This window comes from Odocoileus virginianus, chromosome 24 (assembly GCF_023699985.2).
Source record: "Odocoileus virginianus isolate 20LAN1187 ecotype Illinois chromosome 24, Ovbor_1.2, whole genome shotgun sequence".
Taxonomy (NCBI): domain Eukaryota; kingdom Metazoa; phylum Chordata; class Mammalia; order Artiodactyla; family Cervidae; genus Odocoileus; species Odocoileus virginianus.
This window is the reverse complement of record NC_069697.1, coordinates 21850920-21875114: the sequence shown is the minus strand read 5'-3', so window position 1 is coordinate 21875114 and position 24195 is coordinate 21850920. Positions and strand designations below refer to the sequence as shown.

At 48.5% G+C, this 24195-nt stretch overlaps 1 protein-coding gene across 1 annotated transcript in view; it reads right to left on the bottom strand.

Moving 5' to 3' along the window:
- Nucleotides 1–18394, bottom strand: part of PLXNC1 (plexin C1) — a 152139-nt gene extending 133745 nt beyond the window's left edge. The window contains exon 1 of the mRNA XM_070454329.1: nt 17246–18394. Within this exon, the coding sequence (XP_070310430.1) occupies nt 17246–18316 (1071 nt within the window). The 5' untranslated portion in view covers nt 18317–18394. The remainder of the gene's footprint in view (nt 1–17245) is intronic.
- Between the last annotated feature and the right edge of the window lie 5801 nt (nt 18395–24195).

Here is a 24195-nt window from a genome sequence, read left to right as displayed (position 1 = left end):
TACTAACAATAGACGTCATGGTTTAAGCTGCTATTTGACTGGGTTTTCTGTTACTTGTAACCCAAAGGAAGTCTCTGTGTAAGAAATGAGAGTCATGACTGTTGAACATGCACTAGACTCTAGCTTTTCCTCAGCCATGAGGGATCAGAGCTGTTTGAGTGTTTTCCTCTCACTCTGGAGAACCCTGGCCGTAGTCAGGATTGTGCAGCCAATTACAACAGCGAGTCTGGAAGAAAATAGGAAAAAGCGGGCTTGGACTTCATGTAAACTTGAAGGACTGCTCGTGCTGAATGGAAATGGATTCTTTTGTGTTGGAAACACACAGAAATGGACAGGTCCCTGTGAATGGAAAAAAGAACCCTCTAAATGGCTTTCTTTTGCTCATTTTGGCAAATGAAAACAAAAGACAGACAGGCTCCAGAGAAATCTGCTCACAAAAGTGAAATTAATACCTGGGGAGTCAAGTAAAAAAAGGGGGGGAAATAATGCTGTGGCCCCCCGTGTCCAGAGATAATTTTCACTTTCATAGGTTTTTTTTTTTTTTGGTCTATTTTCTATCTTGCCCTTCTCTCCCCCTTAGGGCATAATTGGTAATGTTGCGGCCTATTCTGTCTAGTTTATTATGTGTAATTTATTTTTGAATCCCAGCCTCTGCTTGTTCTTCAGTGTGTAACAAGGTTAATGCCTTGTAATGATGCTTTTGCCAGTTCAGCTTTTCATGACAAAATCCAATCTTGATTTAGCTCTAAAACTTGTCTCCCCTTTGGGCTTTCTTGGTTCCCTCAGAGTTGTCACTCGTGTCTCCTTCGTGCCATGTCTAACCACACGTCCCGCCTACACTTGAGCCTGCTCTCAGAGGGAAACCTTTTTCGGTTTGTCTCAAATGATGTTTGGGCTGAGAAAGAGATTGCCTGGGCTTGACACACCAAAGTGGGACCAAGGCTACTGGGAAGGGGTGTGTGTGTGAGCATGTTCAGGAAATATTGGGCATGTCATGAGGGAAACAGCTTGACCTTGTAGCTCCTTCATATGATCTTTCAAGGACCATAAACATCCTCCAGTGTGCACTGCCCAACTCCAGGGGACACGAGCCTGTCTTCTAGGATGTGAAGGGCACACTCGGGACTTGAGTACCACGGGGCCCCACCCCTACCACGTGGAAGATGATCTGACTCAGCGAGAATCACGCGGGAAGCTCACAGCCATGCTGCAGTTATTATGGGAACAGCTGGAGGAAATGCACTCAAATGTGGTCTCTCAACTGTTGGGGAAACAGAAAAAGTCAAGTCTTTAATCCCCACAGTGCTGAAAAGATTCTCTTATTTTGGTTTTTCCCTATGGGGCCAGGGCAAAAAACAGCTGGATGTCTAGGAACCTGTTGTGTTCAGACGCTCAGTTGTGTCCAACTCTTTTGCTATCCTATGGACTGTAGCCCACCAGGTTCCTCTGTCCACGGGATTCTCCAAACAAGAATACTGGAGTGGGTTGCCATTTCTTCCTCTGGGAATGTTCCTGACCCAGGGATTGAACCCATGTTGCCTGCGCCTCCTGTATTGGCAGGCAGATTCTTCACCACTGAGCCACACCTGGGAAGCCCAATGCCTCTCTGGCAGTTAATATTGTACTCTGCTCCTCATTGGCATACACTCACCTGAAGCAGTTTCTTCATCATTACTTACCCAGGGACCCACTTGCAGTTCGGAAACCTCAGCAGGAGCCCTATGCCCAAGATCTGGCTCTGCTCCATCTCTGACCTGCTGCTTGATTTGGGCAAGCCCCCGAACTGACACAACTGAATCTGTAAATGGACGCAATAATACACATGTCCTTCCTATTAGCATTGTTGTGAAGCCCAAATGAAATCACATGTGTGAAAACAATTGGCAAACTATGTTCATCAAGTTAGACAATGGAAGAACTATTTACCCATGTTAGATAGTGATAGTGAGTTTTAAGCCAGCTTTTTCATTCTCCTCTTTCACCTTCATCAAGAGGCTCTTTAGAGAGCTAGTGGAGGTGATGGAATTCCAGCTGAGCTACTTCAAATCCTAAAAGATGATGCTGTTAAAATGCTGCACTCAATATGCCAGCAAATTTGGAAAACTCAGCAGAGGCCACAGGACTGGAAAAGGTTAGTTTTCATTCCAATCACAAAAAAGGCAATGCCAAAGAATTTTCAAACTATTGCACAATTGCACTCATTTCACACATTAGCAAATTAATGCTCAAAATTCTCCACGTGAGGCTTCAACAGTATGTGAACCGAGAACTTCCAGATACTCAAGCTGGATTTAGCAAAGGCAGAGGAACCAGAGATCAAATTGCCAACATCTGCTGGATCATCAAAAAAGCAAGAGAGTTCCAGAAAAACATCCGCTTCTGCTTTATTGACTACGTCAAAGCTTTTGACTGTGTGGATCACAACAAACTATGGAAAATTCTTCAAGAGATGGGAATACCAGACCACCTGACCTGCCCTCTGAGAAATCTGTATGCAGGTTAAGAAGCAACAGTTAGAACCAGACATGGAACAACAGACTGGTTCCAAATTGGGAAAGGAGTATGTCAAGGCTGTATATTGTCACCCTGCTTATTTAACTTATATGCAGAGTACATCATGAGAAATGCTGGTCTGGATGAAGCACAAGCTGGAATCAAGATTGCAGGGAGAAATATCAGTAACCTCAGATAGGCAGATGACACCACCCTCATGGCAGAAAGAGAAGAGGAACTGAAGAACCTCTCAATGAAAGTGAAAGAGAAGAGTGAAAAAGCTGACTTAAAACTCAGCATTCAAAAACAAAGATCATGGCATCTCATCCCATCACTTCATGACAAATAGATTGGGAAACAACAGAAAGAGTGAGAGACTATTTTCTTGGGCTCCAAAATCACTGTGGATGGTGACTGCAGCCATGAAATTAAAAGACGTTTGATCCTTGGAAGAAAAGCTATGACAAACCTAGACAGCATATTAAAAAGCATAGACATTACTTTAGCAACAAAGGTTCATCTAGTCAAAGCTATGGTTTTTCCAGTAGTCATGTATGGATGTGAGGGTTGGACTATAAAGAAAGCTGAGTACCAAAGAATTGATCCTTTTGAACTTTGGTGTTGGAGAAGACTCTTGAGAGTCCCTTGGACCCTAAGGAGATCCAACCAGTCAATCCTAAAGGAAATCAATCCTGAATATTCATTGGAAGGCCTGATGCAGAAACTCCAATACTTTGGTCACCTAATGTGAAGAACTGACTCATTGGAAAAGACCCTGAGGCTAGGAAAGATCGACGACGGCAGGAGAAGGGGATGACAGAGGATGAGATGATTGGATAGCATCACCGACTCGATGGTTGTGAGTTTGAACAATCTTCAGGAGTTGGTGATGGACAGGGAATCCTGGCATGCTGCAGTCCATGGGGTCACAAAGAGTTGGACACGACTGAGCGACTGAACTGGTCATCTGAAGGAAGAATTTACTTTTGGACTCAAAGGATCCAAAGGAAAAGTTCAAAGTGTGCACGAGGAATAAAGATGGGAAGTTTAGGGACACACTTGGATATTTCATACCCACCTGCTTCCCTCCCTCTAAGGGCCCAGAGTCCTCCAGCCCTGCAGCCCTAGTAGTGTTAGTCACTCAGCAGTATTCGACTCTTTGCGACCCCATGGGCTGTAGCCCACCAGGCTCCTCTCCAGGCAAGAATACAGGTTTGGGTTGCCATTCCCTTCTCCCAAGGATCTTCCTGACCTAAGGATTTAATCCAGGTTTCCTGCATTGCAGGCAGGTTCTTTACCATCTGAGCCATCAGGTTCTAGCCCTACCTATAGCCAAAGTCTCACTATCCCAGGTTTATCCTTCTTTATTCCTGTTTTGTGTACCATCCCCCATCTAAATCTCTATCCTTTCCACGTGACTACTTTCAGTCAATTATCTACGAAAAGACAACCTGATTCAAACAATTCACGAAAGTTTCTGAATGGCTGACAGTGCAAACAAATGCATTTTCCTAGATTCTGAGAGTTGGAAGAGACACAATCCAACAACGTTTTCCATGAGGAAGCTACTGGCATTCTAAATAGGATATTTCTTCACTGTGGGGGCTGGCCTCCATGATGCAGGATTTTTAGCATCCCTGACACCTGCCCATGTTATACCAGTACTGCCCTCATTCCTCATTTTGACTACTGCAAAAGCTCCCTCTCCCAAATTGCTAAATACCCTCTAAATAAGTGGCATCATCTTCTTTGAGTACCAATTGAATTTGTCATAAGGTTTCAGAGTTGCTGCAAAGTGGTTATTCGGATGCTTCTTCCTTCCAACCCTCCTCCTCCTTTCCATCACGGTGAATGGTACCACCATCCACCCTCAGCTCCCCTCCATCACTCTCCACACCCGATACATGAAAAATCTCAGCTGAATCTCCCAGTCTTAAGTCTATCTTCTCCATCTCCATGGTCCCTACCCATCATCTCCCTCCTGATCTACTACAAGAGCCTCCTGGTCTTTCTCTTTCAACCTATAACTTATTCTCTATCCAGTAGTCTGAGTGATACTTTAAAATATAAAATAGGTTATGTTACTTCTTTGCCTAAAACTCTTCAGTGGCTTACCATCACATTTAGAATTAAACCCAAATGCCTCCCCAGGTTCCACCTGATCTGGCCCCCTGCTTACTTCTTAAAACTCAACCCTTGTCATATCACTCTTTTCCTTCACTCTGCTTCAGTTCCCCCAGTGTCCTTCCTTTAACATGTCCCCATATTTCTGCCTCAGGGCCTTTGCATGTGCTATTTCTTCTAGTTCCCCTCTCTTCACTTCTTGCAGGCTGATTTTTTTTTTGAAAAACAGCTTTCAGATTTCAAGTTCAATGTCACCTGCTTATGGTCACATGACTATAGATCTTCCTATCCCTATGCTAGTTGTTATTTTGAATTTTAACATTCCATTTGTTTTCTTGAAAATAATTACATTGCTTAAAGGTTTTTAATTTAGTGTCTGTTTCCCAGTAGACTCTAAGCTCTACAATAGCTTACCTTACTCTACACTCTGAATGCAGCATATACCTCAGCATCTAGCAGGTAGCAAGCTGTCAATAAACATTTATTGAATGAATAAATACATGGATCAATGTTTGAATGCTTTCAGTCAATAGCTAGCCAGGCGACCCTGGTACACTGCTAAGTAGGTCTAATCATTACAAAGTTCTTCTACTGAGGCAAAATTTGCTCCTTGCAAGCACTGGGCCTTGGCTCTGCCTGGGGAAACAATACCAAACTACCCCACATCACCTGCTTCCATGTATTGGGTTGGTCAAAAAGTTCGTCAAGTTTTCCTGTAACACGAAAAACCTGAATGAACTTTTTGGCCCATCCAATACATTCATATCCATAGTTCATTGATGCTTGGAAGAGAGTTTCTGGGTCTTTTGCCATCTCTGTCTATAGACAGTCTACAGACTTGGTGTACTTAAAATGAGGCTCTAAGAACTAAACAAAATACATTTAGGTATTTTGGTATTCTCTCATCAAAGCAAAGAATAGCAGCACTGTTCTTTCCCCATGATTAGAATGGATGAACATTGGGCTAACTTTAGAAATAACATAGTAACACCATGGATAAGTAGAAAGAACAGAAGATTCTTAAACACACCTGGGTTTAAGTTCAAGCTCTATTGCTTATGAGCTGTCTCTAAGCAGTCATTTAACCTTTCTGAGGCTACTCCACCCACCCACCTGCTCCATCCAGTCCATTTGTGAAGCTTTTGGCTCTTGGCCAAGTGCTTGACCTGTAAAATACAGATGGGATTAAACCCCCTACTGTCAAAATAAGTCAATCAATGAGTTCTAAAACAAAATGCAACATTTTGCCACTGGTTTTCTAACACATATAGTAATAAAACCAGTGTCTATAGTAGGGCTCCAGTGACATCCAGTTCCTGCAAAGAATTCAGGGAATTCACGAAACTTGATGAGAAAAAAAAAAAATCTTATATCATGAACTCTGACTGAAATTTAGTATTTCCTTTAATTATTAATGCAGGCCACAGTCATATTAACTGAACCTGTGACTTTGTCATCAAAAGAAATCAGATATTTTCAAATCATTTTATAGTTGTTTCGGGTATCTCAAAATATCATTTGTGCTTATCTCTGCTTGGAAATGATGATAGTTACTGCTGTGAGGTCTTGCTATTTAATGTGTTAAGATATATTACTCTATCTCAAATTGGACAAAAACATCTGGATATATCTGTAGATCAATATGACTGGTTCATTTTGCAACTCTTTTTTCATGTGTTTAAAACCATGAGGAAGGATCTACAGGCTTCCCAGGAGGTCCACAGCACAAGGGCTCCATGGGGTGAGGACCCCTGTATGGAGGGGCACAGAGATGTTGCTAAGCCCAGGAGACTGAGGCTGGGTGACATCTACAGCTACCAGCTGCTCTGGGTGTCCCAGGCCTGCAGATGCCTCTGAGAAGCAAGGACCAGCACTTGGAATCCAATTTCTGAAATTGATCACTGATGGAAAGGGGGCTCAGGAGGATGTCAGTGCGGAGTCATTAGGAACAGTTGATGGGTTAGAGAACATGCTTCTCAAGTGGACTCTTCCAAAACCAGGTTGGAGGAAAAGACCAGGAATCGGGCCTCACTGGTGAGAGAGTCACAGAAAAATGCCCTTCCCTCTTGGCTACCTGGCTTTTATTCTTCCTATAAACACAGCTCCAGGGTCCTGGGCTTCTCTTGGAAGCTCTTACCTCTATAAGCTGTAATCACATCTTCTCTACCAGATGGAGAGCACCTTCTTTTCAGTTCAAATATTTATTGAGGGCCCACTGTGCCATAGGTGGCACTCTCGATGCCTAGGAAGCACTGATGAGACACCCCTGGCTACTCCCCTTTGGCACCATCGTCACGTTGAGCCCAACACACAGCCTGGCAGGCTCTCCATTAGAGGGACAGAGTGGGCCTCACTTCATGGCCAATTGAATGTTTAGTTGCCCTCTCTGTCAAGGAGGTCTCAAAGATATCTAAAATCTATGACAATTAAACTAACTGGTCACCAGTACTTCTCAATTCAACATCTTAAAAAGCTATTTCATTTAATCCCTTGTCTACACCCACACTGCCAGCTCGGTTCAGGTCTCCACCAGGCTCATCTGGATTACTGCAACCCACATGATCCATCTGTCTCCCTGCATATTCACTGTGGCCACCACTCTAGACCAAGGTGACATCATTGCTCGCCTGGACTGCTTAAGGAGCCTTTTGCCTCTTCTGGGGCCAGTCTCTCATCCACGACCCACAGGGCAGGCATTATTTAGGAATTCAAATCCAATCATTTCACTTCCCTTCAAAGGCTCTTCTAAGCTTTGAGGGAAAAAAAAAAAAAAAAAAAAAACCTCCTTCCCATAGCCTGCCAGGCCTACAGGGTCGGTTACTGCTTTCTTCCCTGACACTCTCCCCCCTCCACCTCCCTAAACCAACCACACTAGCCTTTTGTTCTTCAAAACGACCAAGTCATTTCCCCTTTTGAAGCCTTGCACTGCTCCCCACTCCCCGTGGGAGACGCCTACAACTATCCTTTCTCATCTTCCTGGGGTCGACTTAACTTCCTTAAAAAGAACTTTCCCCAACAGCTCAAGTAACATGGCTCTATTACATCCTCAGCTTTTTCCTTCACATAGCCCCAGTCTCAGCCTGGGCCTCAGTTTCCTCATCTGTAAAATGGAAATCACATTACCCATCTCACAAGGCTGGGGTGAGGGTTAAATGAGTTAATATTGGTAAAGTGCTTACTTAGAACAATACTTGGTGCAAAGTGAATTCTTTAGAAAGGCTAGCTATCATTTTACTGCAAAAAGCAGCTCTTTATTTTCTGCGTATTTATTGTCTACTCTATTCATCACTGATAGAAATATTTCACACAGTGCTTGACACAGAGTAGGGACTCAAGAAGTATTTGATTGAACTAGTGATTGTCCTTCTAATCCGCAGTTTTGCCTCTCATCGCACCTCATTCATTCTTCTGAATGATCGCACTAGAACACCATCAGATCACGTCTACTTAGAGCCCTGCTGTAGTCCTCCAACAGCCACAGCTTTCCCACCCTGCTCAGCAGAGGCGCAGAAGTTCCTCTGAGATGCTGCAGGGACCAGCAAGGGGTGGAGGGAGGCTGAGTTGCAGGATTCTAGGAGTCTCCCTGCCCCTGCTTCACCCTGAGTCTCAGCACTTGGCAATGGCCTCACCCAGAACAGCAGGTCAAAGATGATTTGTTAGCCTTTTTCTCACACTGAGCTTCTGGTTAAAGATTCAGAAGCCTGGTTTGTAAAGTCTGAAAACAACTGACCATCAGGATAAAATCCAGCCATCATGGCCAGTCTCATTAAACCCTTCGCCATCTGGCCCAGCGTGCTCATTTCTGGACACTCCCCAGCCAGGGTGAGCTACCTGCGGTTCACAAGCTTATTGAACTTCCCGCTTGTGCACAAGCTGTGCCTTCTCTCTGGAACTCCCTTTCTGCCTCTTCTGCTTGGCTTCAAGACACAGCTCCAGTATCACCTCTCTAAAGCCTCCCAGGTCCTCCCACGCTGAGTTTGACGCTCTTTTGTGGCGTTTCCACATCACCTTTTTGCTAAATTTCGTACGCTGTCTCAGGGCAATGCGAAGGTTTGTCCTACTCTCACCCTTTCCATTACAGCAGGGGTGGGTAAACTACCAGCTGTGGATCAGATCTAGCAATCTGCCTGCTTTTTGCAATGTGCCCCCCCTCCCAAGCCAAGAATAGTTTTTACATTTTTTTAATGGCTGAAACAATCTAAAGAATAATATTTTATGACAAGTGAAAATTATACATGAAATTCAAATTTCCGTGTCCATAAAGTTTTATTGGAACATCGCCACGAGTGCTCATTTTTGCATTGTCTGTGGTTGCTGTCACACTTCAGTGGCAGTCGAGCAATTGCACAGAGACTGCATGGGGCCTGCAAAGCCTATGACACTGACAATCGTTACAGAAAGTTGCTGACTTCTGCAGAAGCGCACTGGCCAGAGTAGTGCAGTGGGGATTACTGGGGTCAAATCCCCTTTGTGACTCCTCTCAGGAGATACTAAGTGTAACTGTTGATCAGACAGTCAAACCCATCAACTATAGAAACTGTAAAACAAATCACAGTTCTCTTTGGTTTTCTGACAGTATATAAATTAGTATTAATTTTCCATCTTGATGAAAATGCTTACAAAAACTATGAGCGTAACTGATAAAAAATCTTAACCACTACCATGGCCCTAGGAGGCCTCCCTAGTGGCTTAGATGGTAAAGAATCTGCCTGCAATGCAGGAGACCTGGGTTTGGTCCCTGGGTCAGGAAGATCCCCTGGAGAAGGAAGTGCAGTCCACTCCAGTATTCTTGCCTGGAGAATCCCTGGTGGGCTACAGTCCATGAGGTCAGAAAGAGTCAGACACGACTGAGGGACGAACACTTAGCTCAGTGACTTTTTTCACCAGGCCCCTGCTACCACAAACAGGTGAGATCCATGACGCCTAGAAGCTGTCCCCCAGCAGACTGTGGGGGTTCTCAGAGCAGCCTTCAGTGATCATCAGCTAGGTGCCACCACGTAGGTGCCTACCTCAGGGAAGGCAGAGGTGGGTCATGGAGAAGCCTGCAGGGAGGCAGAGATGGTTCCATGCCGCTGTAGTCAACGTGGTAACCATGGTGTGGTTCTCCCATCTTTCCATTCCAAGGCCACCTGCCTACTCCACCTACTGGGGGCATCACATGATGGTCTTCCTTCTTCAGACTGAACCAGGACTCAGTACTTGTCCCGACGGCAACAAAGCCCTATCCTGAACTTGGGCTCATAATGTGGAGTCAAAGGATGGGTTGGACCCCATTCTATTTCCTGGTCGTTTGAACTGAATAATATAGAAAGCTATGGCCAGTTGGCAGCTGATGCAGAAGGTTAAATGCTATTGGGAGGCAGGGTGGGGATCAGGTCAGGCTGAGGCACATTCAGGTGGACAGGGAGAGGGACAGATATTCGAGGAAGCCGAGGTGGTCATTTGGTAGCAGGACTGAGGGAAGACACCACCCTAAGTCAGGTTGACAATGAAACCTTCAAATGAGGATCCTTCCCACTTTCTGCTGCTGAGCACCTTTCCACTGCTCTGACTGCAGAATCTTCTTCCCACTCCACATCAGTGCGTGCATGCTAAGTTGCTCAGTTGTGTCTGACTCTGTACAACCCCATGAGCTGTAGCCCGCCAGGCTCCTCTGTCCCTGGGATTCTCCAGGCAAAAATACTGGAGGGGGTTGCCATGCCCTTCTCCAGAGGATCTTCCTGACCCAGGGGTTGAACCTGAGTCTCTTATGTCTCCTGCATTGGCAGGTGGGTTCTCTACCATTAGTACCACCTGGGAAACCCACCGCCCCCCCCCCCCCCATCAGAGAGCCCTAGCCTATTACTACTGAAAATCACGACAATGATGAAGTAGATACATACATAGTGTTTGCTCTAGGTCAGATAGTGTTCATATCCTATACATATTAAGTCATTAATCCAGACAAAAACCCGATGAAGCAAAAAGGATCAATACTTCTAGGTAAACAAACAAGCAGAGAAAGGTTAAATAATTTGCCCAAGGTCACACAGCTGGGAAATGGCAGCTATGGTCCCTGCCTTCCTGGATCCAGAGTCTGTGCAGGCAACCACCTCTCCTCCTCCTAGGTTTCCATGTAATCCCACATGTTCCTATCCACTAAATTCCCCATCTCCTTGTTGGAGCTCACTTATGTAGATCTTGGTTTCATGCAACCAAGTGTGCCTAATTAGAATAGAAATGGGTATCAAGATTGATGCTGTAAAGAGCAGACCCTTCGAATTCTGGCGTGTAGAACTGGTTGTGGTGTACAGCAGCTTAGAAGACTCAAGAAATCTCCCCCCTGCCCACATCCTGGAATGAAATGCAAACAGACTGTTGCATGAAAGGCTGAAGGAGCTAACTATGACTTACAGGTTCTTGAGACTCAGACTCCAACCTCAAAAATAGTTAAGACTTTGGAAGTTTTTCTAGGTATTTCTGTTGAGCAATTAGAAGAGGATAAGGAATAGAATCCTTTGGGCGTCCCTTGTGGCTTAGGTGGTAAAGAATTCACCTGCAATGTGGGGGACCTGGGTTCGATTCCTGGGTTGGGAAGATCCCCTGGAGAAGGGAAAGGCTACCCACTCCAGTATTCTGGCCTGGAGAATTCCGTGGACTGTATAGTCCATGGGGTCGCAAAGAGTCGGACACGACTGAGCGACTTTCACTAAGGAATATAAGGGGAGTGGGATGAGTTGGTTACTTTCTGTGACCTGAAGTAAAACTGCAATGAAAACAATGGGACAGTTCTTATCCCAGGTGTTTGAGCTGCAAGGGAAACTGTGATACCTTGCGGCTACGGTTCTAAAACCTGAATGTATAGTAGAATCACCTGGAGGGATTGTTAAAGAACACAGATTTCCCATCCCACACCCTACTCTGATTTTCTGATTTAGTAAATCTGATGTGGGGGCCCAAGAATTTGCATTTCAAGTAAGTTCCCTGGTGATGCTGTTGCTGGTCCAGAGACTACACTTTGAGGAACACTGCCCAACAGCACAGAGCCCTCTCTTCTCATCTCTGGAAGGCATGGGCATGCACATTATTAAATTATACCATAGAAGTGCCAACCATGCTGGGTTTTTATGGTCAAAGTTAATGCTCAGGTTGGCAAGACTGTAAGCCTGGCAAGTCCAAAGAATGGGAATTTCTGGGGAAAGCCCGAGGAGTGGAGGATGTCAGAAAGGCTCAGACGAGAGAAGAAAGAGGCCCCAACACATTAGACACCAAGAAAAAGACAATAGTTAAGGGAGCATGACGGTTTCCCAGGTGGCTCAGTGGTAAAGTATCCACCTGCCAGTGCCGGAGATGCAACAGATGAGGGTCCAATCCCTGGGTTGGGAAGCCCCCCTGGAGGAGGAAACGGCAACTCACTCCAGTATTCTTGCCTGAAAATGCCATGGACAGAGGAGCCTGGTAGTCCACGGAGTTGCAGAGAGTCAGACACGACTGAGCAACGGAGCACAGCATACATAAGAGAGCGTGAGGTGGCCAGACTCAAGAAAGTGTGGCTGCTAAGGACAGAAAACACGCCCAACATGGGCCCCCAACCCCTTTCATTTATTAATTTAACAAATATTTCTTAAGTTACTATGCTACCTACTCTGGCTTCAACAAAGAGCAAAATGTTACAAGGTTCCTGACCTCCTGGGGCTTGTATTTTAACTGTGGCTGCTAATAAAGATGAGTTCCTGTCACCCAGATTTAACAGGCTGAGATCTTGGGACTGAGTTTATGAGCTAGTTCTTATGTCCGCAAACCAAAAACTGAGAGCAGTCCGTCCAGGTCCTGAACGTCTCTCTGAGGTTGCTGTAAGTCTGAACACAAAGGGTGCCAGTGATACCTAGAGTCTGACCACTGAGGAACTGCAGCCGTGCCAAAGCCTGAGTTTCAGGCGCTCAAATATGCAGATCCAGAAACCCAGTCTGCACTTAAGAATTCTCTGTTCTACTGTCTTAAGTCCAGCTTAAGTCAACCCTAAAGGAAAACCACTCAATCCTAAAGGAAATCAGTCCTGAGTATTCATTGGCAAGACTGATGCTGAGGCTGAAACTTCAACACTTTGGCCACTTGATGTGAAGAACTGACTCGTTGGAAAAGACCCTGATGCTGGGAAAGATTGAGGGCAGGAGGAGAAGGGGACGACAGAGGATGAAATGCTTGGATGGCATCACTGACTCAATGGACATGAGTTTGAGCTAGCTCTGGGAATTGGTGATGGACAGGGAAAGCATGGCATGCCATAGTCTATGGGGTTGCAAAGAGTCAGACATGACTGAGCGACTGAATGAAGTCCAGCTTACAGCTGGTCTCTGAGTAGCAGCAAGAGCCTAGCCTCCTCATGGAGGACAAGATTGACACCACAATCCAATGTCTGTGATGCTGAACTGTTCACAGCTGTGTGTTACAAGCTCAGGTCCTCAATCCTCTGTCATTTACCAGTTATGGAAATTAACCAAAGCTCTCCAGGTCTCAATGTCTCATCATAAAACCATAACAACCACCACGGTCCTTGCTGCATATGGGGCATTACAAGCAACCAAATGTAAGGCATGTGAAGTGCTTAGCACAAAGCCTGGCCATAGTAATCATCTAACAGTAGTAGCTATGACTGCTTTTTCCCTCTAAGTAGGTGTTGGCCTTTTTAAATACCTCCCTGCATAGCATATGTGTGTATAGGGGTAAAACTCACCATCTAGTCTATAGACTGCAAAGTGGCCAGACAAGATCATAACAGAAACTAAAGGGGAAATAAACATCACAGGAAGACTGTGGATTTTGAGGTCAACAAGGCTGCACTGCCGAGTGGCCCTGGGACATCACTTCTGCACGCAGTAGCTAGAAGCATCTTGGGTTACTGTCTGTTGGAGAGCATGCAAGTGTTTTGTGGTTGTCTGCATGACAGATAACTTATGTCAGGCTTTGGAATTATGTGAGTGTGCAGGAAGGGGGTGTGTCTCCATACAAGTAGTAGAATGAAATAGAACAGTCATCTCATTGGCCAACACAATAAGAAAACACACTACCCTCAGTGTCTACAGAGGCCACCATGTTTAAACCACAAGCAACCCCAGGACCCAACCACAGTGGCCAAATAATCTGGACCAATCAGATTTCAAAACTCAGGTACACACACTTTTCTATCAATGTATTGGTATGCCAAGGGTGGCAGGAGTTCATAGATGAGAGGAAGTTAACACACATAGTTTAAAACATTCATTTTTATGTTAATCCAAGCACACGGATATGTTACGGAATAGAATGAAAAAAAAAATTACATCAAGTTTTAAAACAGACTTCAAGGGGTGTATCCTAGGGGAAGCTGGTTGCTGCCTCTAATTAGGGGACTTTGAAGGCAAAGTTTGAGAAGCACTAGGGTGGTGGAGTGAATACAGAAGTAGATATTGCAAGACCCGGGTTTAAGCTGGAGGTTCTGATGCTTGCTTCGTGTGTTATCTTGAGCAAGTTGCTTTAGTGATCTCAAGCTTCCTCATCAGGTAAATGGGAAAGTTCCTCAGAGGAGCAACCATAGACTTGATGAGGGGCTCAAAAGAAGTAATACATGAGGAACAGCATATAAATATTGATTAGGATTATTAGAGAGGGTCTACAGAATTGGGCTGCCTGGGCACGTTTGCAGGCTGGAGCTAATCTGCCATAGTTGTGAAAGGGGATTCAAAGTTGGAGGCAAGACCGAAAAAAATCATGGCCCAGTGTGTGAACGGCTGAGAACACACTCATTGCAGAAGCACCTCGTGAATGAATCCTTAGCCAGGGAAGCTGAAGGCAAGAGAATCAGCTCACAAGAGATCAGGAGAGAACCTAGACATGAGAAAACACAACCCAGTCATTGCCGTCACTTTCCTACCCACGGGTGACTGAAGATGGAAAATGAGAGAGTCATCCGGGGGGGGCAGGAAAAGGCAAGCCAATCTACGCTTGTGCCTCGCTGCCTATGGGTTACTGCTACAATGCTGTGTCTGCTCTGGGGGAACCACTGTTAGAATCAACTGAGGCTCCCTCTAGAGTGTTTTTTCAAGTTTCGTCTCCTGTCTTAGGCGCCTTGTAATTCAGCATGCCTTTTCCACAACACATTGAAAACCTGAAAATAAAATGCAGAACAAATGCAACCCAAATGACATCATTGTTCTGAGCGACAACTAGGGGCACACTGATCTCATAACCCCATTAAATGGGGTTGCCACCTGCTATTGTCCTTTCAATGGTAGAATCAGTGGCGCCCAGCACAGAGCATTGCCTGCACTAGCAGGCATCAAACAAATATCTGTTAAAGTATCTTATCTGCCTATTTAATAGGTTATAAAACTGTCAGCTTTTTCATCAAAACTACTGCCTTCCCCCACTTCCCATTCAAAGTCTCTCTTGAAATTCAATTCCATTAAGGCTTTTTAATACATACGAGCAGCAAGAAATTTACTTACATTTTTTTTTTAAAAAAGGCAAAACTCCAAGTTCCCACCTGGGCAGCCCTGACAAGCTATTGTTTGAACTGGAGTACATTATTTAACTTGGATGACAAGCTCAGGAGGTAGAGACCCTGTCTTTCAGAAACTGCAGCTCTGAGCACACTGGGAGCTCTGGATATATAACAGCAGCAAGACATGCTGTGGAGGGACCTAGTTTAACTATTTATTTTTCCAATTCCAGATTTTTGGCAGCCTGTGTTTACCCCTTGCTTGATTTCTAAGGGGCAGCCACCTCCCAGGAGTGCCCCCCAAAGATGGATAAGCAGCTCTCTGACTTTTCCTTCCCCTCATCCCAGCGCAAGTAGGAACACCTGATTGAGCCAAAAACGTGGATTCTGAGTGCGTTAAGGGTGCCTGCTGGGTTTGGAAGGGAACTAAGTCCTCCGGACTCAATGGGTAGAGTGAGGCAGTCAAGAGAAATGTTTTGGCGCCCACACATCTACACAGCTGTCAGATGGCGGAGCTTGGACTTCCACTGTTATCACCTGCTGCGGACCCGGAGCTGTCTTGTCATTAACCCTGGAGAACAAGTATGCCTAAAGCCGGACAGTAAGTGCTGTGTGGGGGTACTTTCAAGTCTTTCAACAGAGAAGTCAAAGGTGAATATTTTTTTGCCAAACTTGAACTCATAAGGATCTCATAAAGACAGATATTAAATATTATAATTGTATAGCCAGATGAAGTCATTTAGGGAGTATTACACATTATTTACCTTTTAAAATATTTATAGCAGTAACTAAATGAAGACATTACGTGTGCCCCAGGACACAAGTAGCCGGCAAGGAGGAGAAAGCAAATGACCATTCTAAGGGGCCTTACAAAAGACCTGTTCTTTTTTATTCTTTCTGGGTAAAAGGGCTAATATTTGGTAAGATGGGTTCTGCCTGGGTGAGGGTGGGAGGGTTTTTCCACACACTTCTCAACAGACCTTAGCGCCAACGTCCGCTCTATGCTTACACAACAAATGTATCAACACAACACGTTTGTCCAAGTGAAGACTTCTCGCCTTGCTCTCTGACGCATTTTATACCAAAACAATGGCAACACCTGTAGCCGTTAATTTCTGCTCTTTGATTTCTGTCCAGTTATAAAGGAGGCGCTCAGCAGGCTCCCCTCTCAGGAGCCATATGTGGAGCTGATGTGCCAGCAGCCTTGGAAGGAAAAGGGCCTCGGAGAAGTGCACAATGGCTCCATAATCCCCATCAACTGGACCCTCTTGAACCGCGGCTTTCTTTCCCAGTCAAAGAAACGCCAGTTTCAAGAGTCAAGCTGTGGCTGCCTTGGGAACCCTGGGGGAGGTTGCGGGGCGGGGGGGCTGTGGTGGAAAACTCTGCCATTTGCCTGGGTGGGTGGTGCCCGAGCCCCGCCATCCAGTCAGGCAATCTGGAGCCCAGAAACTGCCTGTGGCACCCCCAACACTTTCTCTCGCCCTCCCCTCTAGGGTGAGGCGTTTTACCCACAAAGCCACCTCCGCCGGCCCAGCCTCTCCCCCGAGCCCAGACCACAGCGCACACCCTCAGCAGAGCCGCAGCCCCGCCCCCTTGCACCGGGTCGCGCTGAGGGGTCTGTTCCCCCAAGCCTGAGCCTCTGTTCCAGCCGAGCGCTGACCGCTGTTGAGCAGACCAACTCTTCAGACCACATCACACGGGTGACGGGGGGTGGGCACAAAGACTGGGGTGTGGCAAGTCCTTTAGGTTCCACGGCTTCTCAGCCCAGGGCACTGCGTTTGGTAACCCTGGTGAAGACGAGGGTCAAAGCCACAGGCCAACCCGGACCACACACCGGGGGAAGCGATTAGGGGAGGGCAGGGGAGCTGCTTGAGGAGGCTCAGACCCAAACAAGCGCCCCTGTTTGGATAGGCAGGGATGGCAATGGGATGCAGTTAGCGGAGTTTTGAGCTTAACTCCTACCCTCTCCACCTCCCCCCCTTTTTTTACACTCCCTCGGGGACCTCTGGACGTGCTTTAGAGTAGCCCGAGGTACCAGGACGGCCGTCGGGCGGCCACAGGGCCGCGTAAATCCGAGACCTGGAAAACGTCAACCCTCTCTGCCTGAGGCTCTGCCTCGCCCGCGGCTCCGCCAGAGGAGCGCTGCCCTCCCCAGGAAGGGGCAGGACTTACGCAGTTGTTCTCGTTATTATCGATCTCGAAGTCCCAGCGGCAGATCTTGGTGCGCGCCTGGATCTCACTCATCCTGAAGAGGCAGAGTGCGGTGGTGGTGGGCGAGCGCTTCTCCTGGTCCTCTCCAGTGGCTGCGCTGAACACGCCCGCCCAGACGTCCAGGGCCTCCACCAGGCTGGAGGAGAGCAGCAGGCGGCGGCCGTCTGGGTGGCCGTGGCCGCAGTGGAGGGCCGCCTGGCCCTGGAACAGGAGCATCTCGGAGCTCTTGGCGATGCGCGCCATGCTGGGCCAGCCGGTAGCGGCGCCTCTCGAGTAGTTGTAGGGGTAGTAGGGGAAGTAGACGCTGCCGTTCCAGAGAAAAGCGTCCACAAAGTGCAGGCTACCCCCGCCGTCGCGCAGCTTGAGGCGTCCCGTCTCCTTCGTGGCCAGGCTGCGCTTCCCCGTGTCCTTGAGCGCGATGGCCGTTTCGCGGTCGGACGCCGCGGGGTTGCAGCGGCTCGCCGTCTCCGACTCGGGCAGCACATAGGTGGCGGCCACCGCCAGGTACCAGCTCTGGGTGTCGTTCGCGTAGTACACCACGCCGGCCGTCGAGCCCTGCGGGTGACAGGACACCACTTCGGTGCCGTTGCGAAGAGAGCTGCGGCTCAGATTGCCCAGGGGTCGCACCTCGCAGGCGCCCCGGTCGAAGGTCCAGCCGGTGAGCAGCAGCCCCTCGAGGCCGGCCGCCCCCTCGCGGTAGGGCAGCAGCAGCTTGCTGAAGCTGCTGCCCGGCCGGGGCCGCGCGGGGGGCGTCAGCGGGACGGGCTCGGAGCAGTTGCCCGCTTGGTCCCGGTATAGGCGCGAGAGCCTGTGCTCCAGGCTGTAGTCCAGCTGGTCTAGGCAGCTGCCGCTCGCCACGAACACGCCGTCCTCCCGGCTCACTGCGATGGCTCCGATAGCTTGCTCCGACCGCCACACGGGCTCGTCCGCGCCCCGGGCGGGCGCCGCGAGCGCCAGCAGATAGGCAAGCAGGGGCAGCAGCCCGGCAGGGCGCGGGGGGCGCAGCGGTGCCTTCCTCCGGGAGACCTCCATGGGGCTGTGGCGTGGGGGGGGCCGCCCCCGGGAAGGGCGCGCGGCGGCGACAGCGGCTCAGGCGCGCGGCGAGTGAGACGCGGGCGGCGGCGGCGGCTCCTGCGCGCGCTCGGGCTCCCGCGGCCGCCCCATCCCCGCGGCTCGCCGGGGAAGGAGAGCGGGGAGGGCGGCGCGCGGCGGGCTCGTTCCGGCAGCCTGTGCAGCGGCGGCGGCGGCGGCAAGCCCTGCGCGCTCCGGCGCCTCTTCCTCCGGGCCCTCCTTCTCCGGAGAGTTCCTCTGTGCAATGCTGGCGCTCGAGGGGAGGCGCGGAGGGGAAGGGAGGGGACGGGCGGAGGGGAGCGAGGCAGGCGGGGAGGGCTGGAGAGGTTGGGTGCGCTTGTGCGTTTCACTTTCCCATTGTGAAAGTGGGATGCAACTGGCCCCCTTCCTCATCCTCTTCCTCCTCCGCCCTCCGCCTCCTGGCCGCCCGCCCTCCCTCCACGCCCATCTCCCCTCCCCTCTTGATTCGGAGAGATAGGGAGGAGGGAGGTCTCGTAATTTGGGTTACTGTGTAGGTGGCCTCTTTCATCTATTCATAACAAAGCTGAGCCGCCTGCCGCCGCCGCCGCCACCATAGCCCCTTAGCTCGCCCGGGGCTCCCGGGGCGCGCTAACAGCGCACCAGGCTGGCTCCGGCGCCTGTCCGCCCGCGGGGCTGCTCCAACGCTCGGGTTTTGTTTACGAGAGCGGCGGGGAGAGATGCGCAAGGCTCGGGGAACTAGGACCCAGGCCGCCAAAGGGCTGCAGCTGAGGCCCGGGGCTCGGGCCACTGGGAGGCTGCGAGGGCGGCTGACAGGTGTGGAGCGGCGGGAGGGAGGCCCTGGGGAGGAGCGCTAGAGAGGGAAATACTGACAAGCCCCAGGCGCAAGGAACCAAGGCGCCCCCGTGACAGGCGATGGGTTTCCCCGGGTCAGAGGAGTGAGGTGGAGGAAAGGCAGGCGCCGAGATTCTGGTTCTGGACAATCCCTGGGGCCGGAGCTCCCATACTTGAAGAGGTTCTCTCATTTCCCTTGGCAACGGAGTCCCAGGCTTTCAAACCTAGCACTTAGAAAGTTCTACTCATCATCTAACCTGAATGATCATGGCTAATATTTATTGAGGACGTACTGCGTGCCGGGTCCCGCTTGAAATTCACTACGTGGATTAAATACCCATGACAACCCTATTAGTGACTGTTATCAGCCCCATCTCGTTAGGAGGGGTGGAGACTTTGCGGAACTTGCGGGGGAGGTGGGGGTCCTACTGCTGGCAGACAGCAGAAGTGAGATTCGAATTCCCTTCTGGCTCCAGGGCCGCTTACACCGCCCCCTCTAGCCAAGTCCCACCCGTGGTCTTTACAGAACTACCTGGACAGCGTTCTCAGCAGGTGGGACAGAAAAGTTCCCCAAGTTAAGTGTTCCCACCTACCTCCCCAGCCCAGCCTTCAGAGTCAAGTACCCTTATTTTCCTAGAGGCGCTCCCTCTGTCTCCTCCTTTCACACTTCTTTCCTTTGGACTCTCTGAGGCCTCACCAACCCACCAAGGCGGCAAATACCAGCTGGGCCGCCCCCCCAAACAACCAAGAACTTCTGGAGCCCAGTGACTATCTGAATCATTGCACACCTGTGTGTAGGTTCATGATTTCTCAGAAGGCAGCCTCGGAGACTGCACAGATACCTCCCAGCCCTGAGGCAGCTGGTAACACCAGCTGCACCTTACCTACCATCTGGCAGGTGATCTGGGGGTGCAGCAGGGGGACCCCGAGAACCCTGTGCACCCCATGAGAGAGGATCTGTGACCCTTTCCAGGCCATTTCCAGACCAGAGGCCGCAGGGAGGGTAACTGATCACAACCCCTTTCTTCCTTCCCCTCCCAGTTTCCCAGTCCTACAAGAAATCGGTTTGGGGGTGGGGTGGGGTGCCTGGGCTTCGTTTAGATGCTGAGCCCTTCTGAAGGAGCAGCTGTTGCAGGTTTTAAACTTCTACCATAGTGCCCCAAGTTCTTCTCCCCGGTGCTGAGGGATGGGGCAGGAGGAGATTGATCTGGAAGGCTGAAGCAAAGGAGGATAAGGGGAAGCAAGAAGCATAAGAGGAACTGGGGTTTCCAATCTGGACGTGCAGTTAAAGGCTCACATCATTCTGGCAGTAGCTCTCATACTTTGAATTCACAAGTGGTCATCTTTCCATTTGTCCTTCCCTTGTTTGAAATTGGATAACATTATCTTTGCCTGCCAGGAGGTAGCACGTGCTTTCCTACAAGCTGTCAGGTCGCTCTTTCTGCTGTGGTGATGGCGGTTGGGGTGCCGGTGAGGAGAGAAGAGTAGCAAGGGAAAGACCTCGAGCTAGCAGATCGAGGTGAATCAGGAGATCTTTAGGTGAGGCTAATCAGACGCGCTCTGCTCCAAAATAATCAGGCGTCACTCCCTTCACTGTCTCCCCACCTGAAATGTTTTAAGAATTTTTGCACTGCCGGCAGTGGAAAAAGTGGTGTCTTGGAAGCATCTGCAGTAGCTCATGGAACCCTTCAACAGCATAGGAAGGGGTGTGTGTGCCCATATTTTGACAGTGTTCCCCGTGAATGGTGAAGAAACACAATGATCTTCACTGCCTTCATGAGCTGGCTGTGGCAATGTTGTTATGAGAAGCAACAGTTCAATTCCATTCTGGAGATCGCTTTACTTCACTGGTAACCAAGTAATTTCTCGAAGTCCCGTAGAGTTGGTACAATCAGGAGCAGACCATCTTGGGAGCTATTTGGATTAAACATACTCTGTGGTGCGGCATTTTGATCACTACTCAATTCATTGCTGCCTCGTGTTGAAAAAGAAACATCTTAAAAAACACTACCAGCAAGAAGCGTAAGTGCCTTTGATGGCTATAGTCTCTTGCCATTCTACTGGGATCATAAGCCCCGCTCTTGAGAGCAGGCTTCTTTTCTCTCCCATTTAATTGTATGCAGGCTCCTATGGTGAAAGAAATCAGAATTGGTGCCTATTTTTTGGCCTGAAAAATGTAGAGGACTAGGAAGCATATGAATGTGTTCTTTGCTGATTCTATCCTGTTTGGTACAAACATGTTTGTCCCATTCCAATTTTCCTGTGTGCTAAAGCTCCACCTTCAGGACATAAGTTCACGTTTGAAAACGGTGGGAAACATGAACAACCAAAATAAATATTTAGGCATGTGGATTCTGAATGTTTTTGATCGCTTTCTCTCGGACACTGCTTGGCCAAGGATGTGAATCCCACCGGTGACAAGGTTTCCCTCTCCCAGTGCTGGAGCCCAGCCCACCGGGTATCACGTATTGCACATTCAGAACTCCTTGTAACACAACTGGCTGAAACCCAAAAAAAGGAAGATGGTGCAGATTTATCCTCCAGACAGAGACCTGCTACCACGGAAACAGGCAGTTCAGACCGATTCCGAGCAGTTTTTATTTGTAGCATTGACTAGATGGGAAAGTCTTCATAATGAGAAAATATCAACTCCCCCAGGCACCAAAGGCAATCTGGGTTAACCAGACCATCCACAATCAGACTCATTTCTGCTGGACAGGACTTTATAGATCCCATGGCTTCCTGCTGAGGTTCAAGACATTAAGAACTGGTCGGCCGGCAATTGGTCACAGTCACAAGATGGCTATCATTGGTGCTTCAGTTTGCCTTCTGACTTAGGAAATTCTGACAGTGGTCTTCGGGAATGACTGGCCCGGCAGAGATGAAAAGCCACTAGGATTATTAGTTCCGGCAGCCAATGAGTTCTCTCTATACCTTATTTATATAGCTACAACCCCCTCGGTGGCATTTGGAAAGCACCACTCAGTGGGTTGAACGGTTCCAGTCATGTCCTTCTAGGACTTAAGACAGCTTTGCTCAAATCTATGTGGTCTTCCACATCAAGGCCCTTATCAGAGCCTCTAGCCCCCTTTGTGACTGACAGGAAAAAGAAATGAGCCAGGCTTCTTTCTAGTCTGCTGATGAGTAGATGGTTGAAAGCAGATAAGATGAAGAGCCATTTAATAAGTTTGAATTGATGCTGAGAGACGAGTTGAATGCAGTTCAATAAACATGGAAAGTCAGTCAAAGGCACAGTTAAGATGTGGTGAAAGAACATTCAATGTAAGGACCGCTGCTGAAGCTCCAATACTTTGACCACCTGATGCAAAAAACAGACTCATTGGAAAAGACCCTGATGCTGGAAAAGATTGAGGGCAGGAGAAGAAGGGGGCGACAGAGGGTGAGAGGGCTGGATGGCATCACCGACTCAGTGGACATGAGTTTGAGCAGAGTCTGGGAAATAGTGAAGGGCAGGGAAGCCTGGTGTGCTGCAGTTCACGGGGTCTTAAAGAGCTGGACAGGACGTAGTGACTGAACAACAATAGAACGTGGTGCCTTGTCTTCCTTGCCCACCCAGCATGGCCCCAGACAATTGCTGAGCATCTTACACTTTGGTGATGATGCCCATGCCTTTGGTTAAAGTGTTGGAGGCTCAGTGGTGTTCCTTCAGTAGGCAGAATTTGGTTTGCTCCCCGCATTACAATTGTTTTTTTGGACATCACATTGTCCTCATGGTCGTTCACCAGCAGAGATACAATTGTAGAGGGGAGAGTGGATTGAATGTGCAAGGTAACAATTCTTTACTCCAGGTCCAATGACTTCCTTTAAACTAAAAGGGGGCCTTCACTCAGCTTTAGGGATGGATGAGTTTTTGCCCTATGGAGGGGATGTCAAATGTCAGATGTTTTTAAGGGACTGTGGTGTCTAGGACATCACCCTGCCCCCCTAGTACCCTCCCTTCTCATGTAATACACTCAGTGTCATGAAGTTTCTTTTGAGCTCTTTCTGCAAAACGTTCACCAAAACCAGTGGTTAAGAGCATGAGACCATTATCAGCAGAAAGTAAAATATGATAAATCATCAACCATCACAGTGTTTTTCTAGACCAACTGGAGTTCATCCAGGCACAAAGCGCAGAGTCATCCATTAATTACTTCTCTGGATCTGGGGGACCTCGGTAACTTGTGAGCAGTCTCTTGGTCACCAACTCTTGTCTGGTTTTAGACAAGACCTGGGTCTATCCCTGCTCATGTTTTCCTTGCTGCTGTTTTGAAATATGGAGCCAAAAGGGCATCATGGACTAGACACAAAATGCCGATCCCTCTTTAATACAATGTCTTGCCCTGTGTCTCTGTTCTGCCGTCACAGCTCTGAGGCTCCCTATTAGTGTAATCGTAGGGCCTGAATTCTTTGATAACTGGCAGCTTGGCGTAAACCCAGTTAAAGAGAAGAGCTGCCAGAAACCAGGCCCTCATATTAATAACTCAAATTCTTGAAGCGAATAGCAGAAGATAAGATAAACACGCAGATAACGTCACAGTCAGTCATACTTCCTTTTCCTTGAGATTCTGACAGAGAGATGCTCTGAGCTAACGATGAAGTTGCTGGACTGGGCAGTGAGTGGTCTGCTGCTTGCCACCAAGTTTGCACACCTTCTCATTTGTAGGCCTTTCCACTCCCTAGAAAATATGCCCATCAAGGTGGACGAGAAGCAACTGGCATCAGCTCTGAACTTGGGTTGTTGACAACAGGAAGCTCAACATGTGGTCCCCATGGTGAGGGCAGCCTCACTCGTCACCCACAGTGGGGAAGGCATTGGACGCACAGACAGCATCATGCAGAGTCCCAAGGGCAAATCCAGTGGAAGGCCAAGCATTTACCTCGCCATTCTGCCCCTTCTCTAATCCTATGTGTTTCTCCTTCCCCATTTGTGCTGGGTAGTTTCCACTGATCTCTACAGAACACATTCCCACTCTTCTCCATCCTGCTGTCCACCCCCAAGTTTGACGTTTTTGGACATCCTCCTC